The 13039-nt window shown below is 44.1% G+C and overlaps 1 protein-coding gene across 1 annotated transcript in view; it reads right to left on the bottom strand.

Moving 5' to 3' along the window:
* The window catches only part of ORC1 (origin recognition complex subunit 1), a 32808-nt gene that overhangs the window by 14677 nt on the left and 5092 nt on the right, over nt 1-13039 (bottom strand). Inside the window, exons 4-8 of the mRNA XM_017874600.1 lie at nt 11587-11765; nt 9945-10263; nt 7351-7702; nt 2943-3047; nt 2174-2369 (exon numbers count right to left, since the gene is read on the bottom strand). Coding sequence (XP_017730089.1) covers nt 2174-2369; nt 2943-3047; nt 7351-7702; nt 9945-10263; nt 11587-11765 — 1151 coding nt within the window. The remainder of the gene's footprint in view (nt 1-2173; nt 2370-2942; nt 3048-7350; nt 7703-9944; nt 10264-11586; nt 11766-13039) is intronic.

The raw sequence follows: 13039 nt of genomic DNA, 5'->3' as shown, positions 1-13039 counted from the left end.
AAACCCTAACTACTCTGCCCAAATACAGAAGAGAAGAGAAAGCATAAACTACGCTTGATTCATAAGATCTTGCTCTGGGCTTATTTGAAGATATGGTCAAGCATCAGCCCAGGACTTCCATGGCCCACGGTGTGGGACTTGGAGAAACCCTGGCAGATTTTTCCACTCCAAACCCCCAGATCACTGCTTAGGCTAGTCTAACAGCCCTCTGTCTTCTTCCTTGCTCATGGCTTGCTGGAGCAGGCCTGCTGCTGCTTCCCTCATCTTCATGGAATTTCTACAAAGCATTCTCTCCTATGCGGGATTTCACTCTACCCACCCTCTGTTTTCAGCCTGGCTAGAGAAAGAACAGTCTCTCCACTTCCTCCCGAGGCAGAAAGCACTTAAACTCTATCTGTTTAAAAGGCTTTACAGGCTGGTGTGGTGACGCACACCTGTAATCCCAGCACTTTGGAAGGCTGAGGCAGGAGGACTGCTTAAACTCAGGAGTTCGAGGCCAGCCTGGGCAACACAGAGGTGAAAGCCCCCTCTAAATTAGCTAGGCATGATGGCACACCCCTGTAGTCCCAGCTACTAGGGAGGCTGAAGTGGAAGGATCGCTTGAGCCTGGGAGGTTGAGGCTACAGTGAGCTGAGATTGCACCACTGCACTCCAGCCTGGGCAACAGACAGAGCAAAACCCTGTCTCAAAAAAAAAAAAAAAGTCTTTACATGTATTGATTTTGGAGAAAACAGAACAGAACTGACAAGGCCTTGCTGAGAAGGTATCAAGAAACCTGATGCGCTTCTGCCTTTTATTATGCTGAAGGGACCCTACACCTTATATCCCTACTTTTGGCTTGGGGCGAGGAGGCACAATCAAACCAGAGGCCTGTCAGGAACCAGGACACACAGCAGGAGGAAGAGTGGTGGGCGGGTGAGCATTACCACCTGAGCTCTGCCTCCTGCTAGAGCAGCAGAGGCATTCGATTCTCATAGGAGTGTGAACCCTGTTGTGAACTGCGTGTGCAAGGGATCTAGGTTGCACACTCCTTATGAGAATCTAATGCCTGGAGAGCTGGGGTAGAACAATTTCATCCTGAAACCATCCCCCCAAGTCCCTGCCATCTGTAGAAAATTTGTCTTCCACGAAGGGGGTCCCTGGTGCCAAAAGGACTGGGGATTACTGATCTACTGGATTCCTTTCCCTAGAGACTTTTCTTTTTTCTTGAGATAGTCTCACTCGGACGCCCAGGCTAGAGTGCTATGGTGCCATCTCAGCTCATTGAAACCTCCGCCTCCCAGGTTCAAGTGATTCTCCCGCCTCAGCCTCCAGAGTAGCTGGGATTACAGGCACCTGCCACCATTAGCCCAGCTAATTTTTGTATTTTTAGCACAGACAGGGTTTCACCATTGTTGGCCAGGCTGGTCTTGAATTCCCGACCTCAAGTGATCTGTCCACCTCGGCCTCCCAAAGTGCTGGGATTACAGGCGTGAGCCACCGTGCCTAGCCGAGATTTTTCTTTGATTTCAACCCAAGCCAAATCACATCTTCATGTGGAAAAACGGACATCAGCTTTAGAAAGTCTTCTAATTAAGACTTCCCAATTGCGTTCCAAAGAATAAGATGCTCTCTCAATTTAACTTTAATTCAAACATTTCTCAAGCACACTCAAACATCAGAAGATCCTGATCTGAATACCTTTTCGGTGTTCTGCTATAAAGTTCCACAGGAAGCAGAAAAGATGTCCATTGATCTCCTCCTTCCATCTTGCTGTGACACGATTTGCTACCAATATGTAAGTAGCACTCCCGGTTTCTCAGGTGTGTCAAGTGGGACAACAAAACTAACACCACGGCTCTGTGGCCGCACATGCGATACCCACTCTGCCAGTGCTCCGTGGCAGATGCAAAGAGGAGTGGGTCTTGCACTTCCCTCAGGAAGTTCGGCTCTTGGCCGCCTGATTCTGTACTGTAAAAGGGACTTAACTCAAAAATCACTCTTTACTAGATTCATTTTCAGTCCTAGTGTTCACTTAGGTCCCTTTCTCCATGAATATTCCACAAGGAATAGCATTGAATATAACAGACCTGTCCTCAGATTCCAGCTGTTACTAATCTGTGACCTCAGCATTTGTAACTTTTAAACTAAGAGAGGGATGCTTCGATGGGAAGTAAACCTAGTAGAACCTTACACTTTTCTTTGGCATCTTCGTGGGGGTGTGTAAGGATGACTTCAAGGAAGATCGCAGGTTCCTGGACACAGTTCTGGGTGTTCTCCTTGGAAGGGGCGGTGTGGAAGCCTCTTCTTCGTCACTGCTAGATTCTGAAATCTCTGCTGCTGGCAGAATCTCTTTCTCTTCTTGGTCACTTTTACTATGACCTAGAAACCTAAATGGTAGGGACATATTTTTTGCTACTCAGTGTTCAAGTCTAAATAAGAAGAACTCCATAACGTTAGTGTGGATTACAAGCATTGCAGGGTCCTTGTGACCAGACAACATGGGTGCTTGCTACTGAGACACTCTGTTAGGAGCATTATTTATATTATCTCATTAAACCCCTCAACAAATTTATGACATTTTTATTATATTGTGTAGATGAGGAATTTCAGACTTAGAAAGGTAAATTTGCCTTCCCAAGGTTACACAGATAGTAAATGACAAAGCCCAGGTTCAAATCCAGATCTCTCAGAATCCAAGTTCATGCTCTTAGGCACCCCCTCCCACCACCAGTCTTGCTGGACATGATGATCAGGGATGGGAGCCACCTAAGCCCAGGAAGTATTTCTTGCCCCTTCAAACTAAGACAATTATCTGAAACTTAACATAATTCCAGACATGCTAGGTAAAAGGTCAATTTCAATGGATTGGCAAACAAACAATATAAGAGGCTTTAAGAGATAAGAGTATAGATATCAGAGATGGCAGCAATGTTTCTCTGCCTGCCAAGGAGTAGTCTTACCGAAGCTGCTGCCTTATCCGGTTCATAGACAAGACAGAACTCTTTCTGCGGATACGATGGGGAGTAGAGGTGGCTTCATTCTGAGCTTCTGTTTCTTTTGCATCCCTACAAGAAATCACAGCGAGGTCACGGGAAGTAGTTTTGGACACTAGAGTGTCCAAAAGGCACTAGAAGATAATCAAGTGGCCTTATTGGCTCCCAGTCTTTTTATATATACTTTGAAAAGACCAAACTTTCTTTTGCTAAAAGTTGGCAAAAAATTATAACTAAAAAGTTATAACTGGCCGGGCGCGGTGGCTCAAGCCTGTAATCCCAGCACTTTGGGAGGCCAAGACAGGTGGATCACGAGGTCATAAGATCAAGATCATCCTGGCTAACACGGTGAAACCCTGTCTCTACTAAAAAATACAAAAAACTAGCCGGGCGAGGTGGCGGGCACCTGTAGTCCCAGTTACTCAGGAGGCTGAGGCAGGAGAATGGCATGAACCCGGGAGGCGGAGCTTGCAGTGAGCTGAGATACAGCCACTGCACTCCAGCCTGGGCGACAGAGCGAGACTCCATCTCAAAAAAAAAAAAAAAAGTTATAACTGAAGCTTGACTCAAACCCAGAGTTCAAAGTCTGCCTTAAGCTTATTTAAATCAGACTCACCACCTCCCCAACTAGAAACCAAAATATACTACTCCCAGGGACAGGTGCTTGTCCTTTTTTGTTTCTGATGCATGTATGAATTTACTATCCACACAGGCTCAAGGTGAGCAGAAATGCAGCTGTATATTCAATATAAAGCATTTATTGAGCAAACTATTATGGAACAGGTGCTGAAGTTTCTAGGTAGCAAATACTACAAATTGTAACTTCTGGCTTGTTGCATTTTTATTTGTACAGCAAAGTTTGTTCTAAATGTCTTATCTTTTTGTACAGTTTGTATTTGAGAATAGTCTCCAGTTAAAAAATGAGTCCTAGCCAGAGCAATCAGACGAGACAAAGAAATAAAGGGCATCCGAATTAAAAAAGAGTATGTCAAACTGTTAATGTTCACCAATGATATGATCATATACCTAGAAAACCCTAAAGACTCATCCAAAAAGGTCCTAGATCTGATACATTGCTGAAAGAAATCATAGATGGCACAAACAAATGGAAACACATCCCATGCTCATGGATGGGTAGAATCAATATTGTGAAATGACCACACTGCAAAAGCAATCTACAGATTCAACATATTCAATGCAATTCCTATCAAAATACTATCATCATTCTTCACAGAACTAAAAAAAAATACTAAAATTCATATGGACCAAAAAAGAAAGCCCGCATAGACAAAGCAATACTAAGCAAAAAGAAAAATCTAGAGGCATCACATTACCTGACTTCAAACTGTAACTTCAAGGATATAGTTACCAAAACAAAATGGTACTGGTATAAAAATAGGCACGTAGACCAATGGAACAGAACAGAGAACCCAGAAATAAAGCCAAATACAGCCAACTGATCTTTGACAAAGCAAACAAAAACATAAAGTGGGAAAAGGACACCCTATTCAACAAATGGCGCTGGAATAATTGGCAAGCCACATGTAGAAGAATGAAACTGGGGCCAGCCGTGGTGGCTCATGCCTGTAATCCCAGCACTTTGGGAGGTCGAGGTGGGTAGATCACCTGAGGTCAGGAGTTTGAGAGATTAGTCTCTACTAAAAATACAAAAAATTAGCTGGGCGGTGGCAGGTGCCTGTAATCCCAGCTACTCGGGAGGCTGAGGCAAGAGAATTGCTTGAACCTGCGAGGTTGCAGTAATCCAAGATCGTGCCACTGCACTCCAGCCTGGACAACAAGAGCGAAACTCTGTCTCCAAAAAAGAAAAAAAAAAAAAACAAAGAAGAAGAATGAAACCAGATCCTCATCTCTCATCTTATACAAAAATCAACTCAACATGGATCAGAGACTTAAATCTAAAACCTGAAACCATAAAAAATCTAGAAGATAATGGGTAGGCGTGGTGGTTCATGCCTGTAATCTCAGTACTTTGGGAGGCTGAGGCAGGTGGATCACAAGGTCAGGAGTTCAAGACCAGTCTGGCCAATATGGTGAAACCCCATCTTTACCAAAAATACAAAAATTAGCCAGGGGTGGTGGCACGCGCCGGTAGTCCCAGCTACTTGGGAGGCTGAAGCAGAAGAATTGCTTGAACCTGGGAAGCAGACGTTGCGGTGAGCCGAGATCATGCCACTGCACTCCAGCCTGGGCATCAGAGTGAGACTCCGTCTCAAAAAAAAAAAGAAAAATCTAGAAAAAAGAAATTCTAACATTGGAAAAAGTCTTCTAGACATTGTTAGGCAAAGAATTCATGACTTAGAAAGCAAAAGCAAATGCAACAAAAACAACAATAAATAAATGGGACCTAATGATACTAAAAAGCTTCTGCACAGCAAAAGAAATAATCAGCAGACTCTAAACAGACAATCCACAGAGTGGGAGAAAATATTTGCAAACTATGCATCCAACAAAGGACCAATATCCAGAATCTACAAGGAACTCAAACAAATCAGCAAGAAAAAAACAAATAATCCCATCAAAAAGTGGGCAAAAAGCCAGGTGCGGTGGCTCACACCTGTAATCCCAGCACTCTGGGAGGCTGAGGTGAGTTGATCACTTGAGGTAGGAGTTTGAGACTAGCCTGGCCAACATGGTGAAATCCTGCCTCTACTAAAATACAAAAATTAGTCAGGCGTGGTAGCAAGTGCCTGTAGTCCCAGCTACTCAGGAGGTTGAGGCAGGAGAATTGCTAGAACTCAGGAGGTAGAGGTTGTAGTGAGCCAAGTTCGCACCACTGAACTCTAGCCTGTGCAACAGATCTAGACAAGACTCCCTCTCAAAAAAAACAAAAGGGAAAAAAACTAGGCAAAGGACAGGAATAGACAATTCTCAAAAGAAGGTATAGAAACAGCCAGTGCTGTTGAAAAAAAATGTTCAACAGCACTAATTATCAGGGAAATGCAAATTAAAACCACAATGAAATACCACCTTATTCCTGTCAGAATGGCCATAATTTAAAAAGCAAAAAATAACAGATGTTAGTGTTGATGCAGTGAAAAAGGAACACTTCTACACTGCTGGTGGGAATGTACACTTGTACAACCGCTATAGAAAACACTGTGGAGATTCCTTAAAGAACTAAAAGTAGATCCACCATTTGATTCAGCAATCCCACTTCTGGGTATCTACCCAAAGGAAAAGAAGTCATTATATTAAAAAAAGACACATGCACACGCACGTTTATAGCAGCACAATTTGCAATGGTAAAAATATGGAACCAGCCTAAATGCCCATCAACCAACGAGTGGATGAAGAAAATGTGGTATATATTTACCATGGAATACTACTCAGCCATAAAACAATGAAATAATGGCAATTCCAGCAACTTGGATGGAGTTGAGACCATTATTCTAAGTGAAGTAACTTGGGAATGGAAAAATCAAATATCACATATCCTCACTTATAAGTGGGAGCTAAGCTATGAGGATGCATAGGCATAAGAATGACATAAGGGACTTTGGGGACTCAAGGGGAAGGGTGGAAGGGGGGTGAGAAATAAAAGACTACATATTGGGTACAATGTACACTGGTCAGGTGACAAGTGCACCAAAACCTCAGAAATCACCACTTAAAAACTTATTCATGGGCCGGGCGCGGTGGCTCAAGCCTATAATCCCAGCACTTTGGGAGGCCGAGATGGGCGGATCACGAGGTCAGGAGATCGAGACCATCCTGGCTAACACGGTGAAACCCCGTCTCTACTAAAAAATACAAAAAACGAGGCGGGCGAGGTGGCGGGCGCCTGTAGTCCCAGCTACTCGGGAGGCTGAGGCAGGAGAATGGCGTAAACCCGGGGGGCGGAGCTTGCAGTGAGCTGAGATCCGGCCACTGCACTCCAGCCTGGGCGACAGAGCGAGACTCCGTCTCAAAACAAAACAAGAAAAAAAACTTATCCATGTAACCAAAACCACCTGTTCCCCAAAACTATTGAAATAAAATTAAACAACAACGAAAAACTGCCTTAAAAAATGACCGTTAAAATGTGGCAAAAAGCCACAGGAACTAATGAAGTCCCAAACTGGATAGCAATGCAGGTTTGGGAAGTTATCTTCTATAGCAATGATCCCCAAATAACAGCTCAGTATATTGGAATCATCTGAATAGCATTTCCAAATATAGATTCCTAGGACCAGTGCTTGGAGTCTGACTCACCAGGTGTGGGAAGAGGCCTAGAAATCTGTATTTTAAGAAAGCTCCCCAATAATTCTGTGACATAGGTTTTTCAACTACTGTTCTAACTTTTTAGACTATGACCCACACACTTCACATGATGTGAAGGATTTCAATTTGCTCTGTGGGTAATGGCCCTGGTCACCTCTTTTGGATGTTTTCTGGTTTCAGAATCACGGATGGCATCACTGAAGATTTCTGTCCCCCTCTGATAGGGGTAAGTATTCTCTCCTCTTTAATGTCCATGGTTTTCCAAGCTGGAATTCGGGTTCTCAGGATTATGCAACGTTTGGGTGAAGCCTTATCATCCTCAGTATAACAGAGTCCAGTCTCTCTGGTTTTCTCTGGGGCTTTCAGAGCTGGAGACAAGGTCTGAAGTTTATCAGGCTGAGATCTCTTAGAAGGTGAGGTGATCTCCGAGAAGGCCACTTTCCGTTTCATTCTTCCTGGAGAATCCAAGGAGGCACATGAAGTCTGCCGGGACATCTGAGGGTTACCTAAGCCCAAGATAAATCACCACAGACAATGTGTTTTTTACCTAACAACATATAAACCCGCAATCTCATTACAGCCAAATTCTGCCACTCCGTTATACATAAAACATGAATTAGCTATATTTTTAATCATTCCAGGCTTTCTTTCTCCAGCCCGGGTAGCTCTAATAATTTTTCACCTCTCACCTAAATTTTAGGAGTGATTTTCCTAGTTAGAACCATGTCAACTTTTAATTCAGTTTTTGCAGATAAATGGGGTAAGTCTTCTCTCATCTCTAACAGGTTTCCCTGAAATAACCTATCAGAACAGTGGGTCTCAACTGGGGTAACATCACATGCCTTCAACCCTAACTCAATGACATTTGAAGAAATTTATACTAGAGATGCTATCAAGTAACAATGATTACTTGATAGCACAATAACCCAGATTATATCTGCCAATGGAGAGAAGTGGGGTTCCTGGGAACAATCCACTGGGTTCTGTGAATACACAAAACTGTGTGGAATTGCTCCTCCCTCACGAGGATCACAGCACCAAGGACCCCAGCTGCCCATTTGCAGATACCAACTGAGCAGTTAAAAAGGCAGGCGTGTGCCAGGGGCTAAGGTTAAACAAAAGTTGAATGAGGCTCAACCCTGGTTCCAATACACAAAACACTCTAGTCTAACAGATGATATACAAGACTGCCTATTATATAAAGTGAAATAAGTGTCCAGAAGCACATGAGTGCTCATAAAGACGGCTTTTGAGATATACCTTGAAAGAAAGGTAAAATTTCAACAGAGTTGAAAGATGAAGAAGAGAGGACATAAGGAAAAAGAAAAACCCCCTCGTTTCTTTTTTTTTTCTTTTTTCTTTTTTTTGAGACACAGTCTTGCTCTGTCGCCCAGGCTGGAGCGCAATAGCGTGATCTCAGCTCACTGCAACCTGTGCCTCCCGAGTTCAAGCGGTTCTCCTGCCTTAGCCTCCCGAGTAGCTGGGATTACAGGCATGCGCTGCCACACCCAGCTAATTTTTTGCATTTTCAGTAGAGACGGGGTTTCACCATGTTGGCCAGGCTGGTCTTGAATGCCTGACCTCAGTCGATCCACCTGCCTCGGCCTCCAAAAGTGTTGGGATTACAGGCGTGAGCCACCAGGCCCAGTGAGCCCCTTCATTTCTGAAGGTAGTATTACAGATTAGTTAATATTTTTGCTGCATTTTCTAACTGTTTTGTACTTTACATTCAGCTCCTAAAACACACAGTGTACTATAGAGCTATCAAGAATACAAGTAACTTATACTTGAAGAACTTGACACCTACACAAAAAATTCAAAAAGGATGAATGACTATATATAACAAGTGAGGATGAGCTCTCAGAAAGGCTGGGGAGTGAGCTTCAGATACACTGTAAGGGGAAAAGCAAGTTGGAAAAGAATATATCCAGTATGCTACCCCACTGGTAAGAAAATGAAAAATAAATGTGTGTCTGTACATAGGTATACATATATGCATACACATCTGCTGATTCTTCCAAAACGACACATATGAAAGATAAACCAGAAAGTAAAACAATTAATTAACATATAGAAGGTGGGGTAAGCAGGGTGGGAAGGCAAGGAAAGGAGTAGTGCTTTTCTAGGTAGATTTAAGTAGTTTTGACTCGAATGATATTCATGTTTCACATATTTAAAAAATTAAATAAAAAATGGGTGAAGTCTTAAAATGAAACACAAACTCTGATAGCTGGGCACGGTGGCTCATGCCTGTAATCCCAGCACTTCGGGAGGCCAAGGCGCGGGGATCACTTGAGCCCAGGAGTTTGAGACCAGCCTGGGCAACATGGCAAGACCCTCTTGCTACAAAAAATTAAAATAAAATTAGCCAGGCATAGTGGTACGCACTTGTAGTCCCAGCTACTTGGGAGACTGAGGCAGGAGGATCATTTGAGCCTTGATCATTGACCAAGCCTACAATAAAGTCATGATTGTGCCATTGCATTCCAACCTGGGTGACACAGCAAGACTCTGTCTCAGAAAACAAAAACAAAAAAACCCAGAAAATAGAGCCAAGTGCAGTGACCTACCCTTGTAGTCCCCGCTACTGGGGAGGCTGAGGCAGGAGGATTGCTTGAGCCTGATCACTTGAGTTCCAGGCTATAGTGCACTATGATCACTAACTCAATACTGTCCCATAAATGAACATTTTTATCACATAATCCTTTAGCCCCAGTATTGCCCACTGTGATCCATTCCACAACTTACTGCCAAGCTCCAGCCTCTTCCTGGCTCTTGGGGTAAGAGGATGGGTAGGAGTTTGGCGAGATTTGGAGGCGGAGTGCCTTGATTCAATCCTTTTGGCCACATGTTCTGCTGGGGTCCAAGAAGGGCTTTCTACACTCTTACTCTTTGTTCCCACGGGCTTCTGGCACTTGGCTGCACTCTCTAGTGGTTTATTCAACTCCGCAATTAGTTCTGAGGACAGTGGCCTGAACTTCTTCTCATTCCAGGATAGTTTCACAAAGAGAGTCTTCTCATTTTTCAGATTCGTCGGTACCACATCCTTTGGGGCTAAAGGTATCACCTGAATTCAGAAGTACAGGTAAGCAGGAAGAGATGAGCCCCAAAAGATCCAAGGAGTATGCCATCAGAGCTACAATTAAAAATATTTAAGTCCACATCTGTACCTAAAATGTTACCTTTCCAATCTAAAGAGGCATAGACATGGCATAACATATTGCTAGAAAAACACATAAGAATAATGAGTATTTACTGAGTATTTACTCATTTAATCATTAACGGCTTTAAAGACATCAATGAAATATATAAGTTATTCCTTTCATTTTTAAAAATGTTTATCGTTCACTTCTCAATTCCTATTATTATCAACCTAGTTCAAATACGCATCATCTCACTCCTGGGTTATTTTCACAGATTTCTCCTAGCTGATATTCTTATACCCTACCATTGCTTTCTTTTCCAGTCCATTCTGTTCACCTATGCCAAGTTTCCCACCAACTTATCTAAACATGCTCTCCTGCTCAACAGCCAATAATGACTCCCACTGTTGCAAGACCAAATTACTTAAACTACTTTTTCAATGCCTTCTAAGATCTGGCCTCGTTTTACCTACAGAGTGCGCAATACTGCTTGAAGTGGTCTTGTCACAGTCCTGCTATTCCCACCACCGTGCTCCTGCCTAGATGCCCCAAGCCCTGTGCCTCTCTGCGTATACTCATCCTGCTGCCTCAACTTCTGCATCTGCCTCACACTCCTTTAGCTTTCTCTCCTTCGCTCATTTAACTCAAAGATAAATTACAATAATCATGCCAGACGAGAGTCTCTGCCCTAATGCTCAATGAACCACATAATCAGCATACAACCACACCTCACGCCACAACCTAATCTCATGTTGGGGAGCCTGAAGTCACTTCAGGAAAAACTCATAACCAGTGACTTACTTCAGTGTGCAAACCAGCCGCTCATTAGCACCTGATTTATTATGAAATCCTGTCATACAAATTTGTCTGTAGCAACTAGCACTCTTTGTACTGATTTACTCAAGGTGCAGTCCTCGTTTAAGCCAGCATATTCAGCCTCACAATGCTCTATGCATGCCACAGTCATAGCTAAATATAACATCCGGCTGAGATACATCTGCTAATTCCTGCTCATCCCTCAGGTCACAACCCAAATGTCACTTCTTGCAGGAGGCTCCTAACACATGATATGTGCTCTCAATAAACATTTGTTGACATGAAACAGACAGGCAAGCACAGAAGATGACAGAAAATAATATATTCCCCATGGGGTAAATTAGAGGCGGTAATATTTCTGGGGTCATGCAGTTCAGGAGGCAGACAGAAATAAACTTCAAGGTAGAACCAAGGATTGTGACATCACCTACCCGAACAAGGCCAATGATGGTCTCCGCATTAATGTTGCTGTCACAGGCCGGGTAATCATACCAGAATATTTCCTGTGCACCAGGCTTCCGGCCCAACAAATGCCGTTTACAGGCAGGGACTTCACAGAATCGGACAAACCACTGTACTCGAGCACGTTTCTTACGAGGAGGATCAGAATCTAGAAGGAATTCGGTGGAAAGGGAAAGGTTAAGACAACTCAAGGACACTTTACTGGGCAATTCCTGCGTGCCAGACACCATGCTTAGCCCTCGACATGTGTCGCTTTGTTTCGTTTTTTCAGACAGTCTCTGTCACCCAGGCTGGAGTGCAGTGCTCCCATCTCGGCTCACTGCAACCTCTGCCTCCGGGGTTCAAGCGATTCTGCTGCCCCAGCCTCCTGAGTAGCTGGGATTATAGGCGCCTGCCATCCTACCTGGCTAATTTTTATATTTTTAGTAGAGACGAGGTTTCACCATGTTGGCCAGGATGGTCTCAAACTCATGACCTCATGTGATCTGCCTACCTTGGCCTCCCAAAGTGCTGGAATCACAGGCATAAGCCACCACGTCCGGCCAACATTTTTCTATTTTTTTTTTTGAGACGGAATCTTGTTCTGTCCCCCAGGCTGGAGTGCAGTGGCATGATCTCGGCTCACTGCAACCTCTGCCTCCCTGGTTCAGGAGATTCTCCTGGCTCAACCTCCCAAGTAGCTGGGACCACAGGCCCGTGCCACCACGCCTAGCTAATTTTTATATTTTTAGTAAAGATGGGGTTTCACCATGTTGGCCAGGCTGGTCTCAAACCCTTGACCCCAAGTGATCCGCCCACCTTGGCCTTTCAAAGTGCTGGGATTATAGGCATGATCCACCGTGCCTGGCCCAACATGTGTTACCTTTTTTTTTTGAGACAGAGGCTCACTCTGTCAGCTGGACTGGAGTGCAGTGGCTTGATCTTGGCTCACTGCAAGCTCTGCCTCCCAGGTTCACACCATTATCCTGCCTCAGCCTCCCAAGTAGCTGGGATTACAGGCACCCGCCACCACGCCCGGCTAATTTTTTTTTGCATTTTTAGTAGAGACGGGGTTTCACCGTGTTAGCCAGGACGGTCTCAATCTCCTGACCTTGTTATCTGCCTGCCTCGGCCTCCCAAAGTGCTGGGATTACAGGCGTTAGCCACCACACCTGGCCGATTTTTAATCCTTCTAATAACCCTACAACGTAGGTACTACAGCTATCCCCCTTTTCAGGCAAAGAAATCAAGTGACGGGGACCCTAAAGAGTTTGTCAAAGGTCACATGACCAACTGCAGTAATCTAATTCCAGCCCACACACCCGCTCTTCTGGGGTTGTTCCATTTCCTAATGGTGCTATCAGCCAGCAAAGGGATGACAAAAAGGCCTCTGAGAGGAGCTACTCTAAACACAGGCAATGAACAAATAAAAATCAGTGACTA

Source organism: Rhinopithecus bieti, unplaced genomic scaffold (genome assembly GCF_001698545.2).
Source record: "Rhinopithecus bieti isolate Rb0 unplaced genomic scaffold, ASM169854v2 scaffold_7684, whole genome shotgun sequence".
Lineage (NCBI taxonomy): Eukaryota > Metazoa > Chordata > Mammalia > Primates > Cercopithecidae > Rhinopithecus > Rhinopithecus bieti.
Note: the sequence above shows the minus strand (reverse complement) of the source record. Positions and strands in the feature narration are given on the sequence as shown.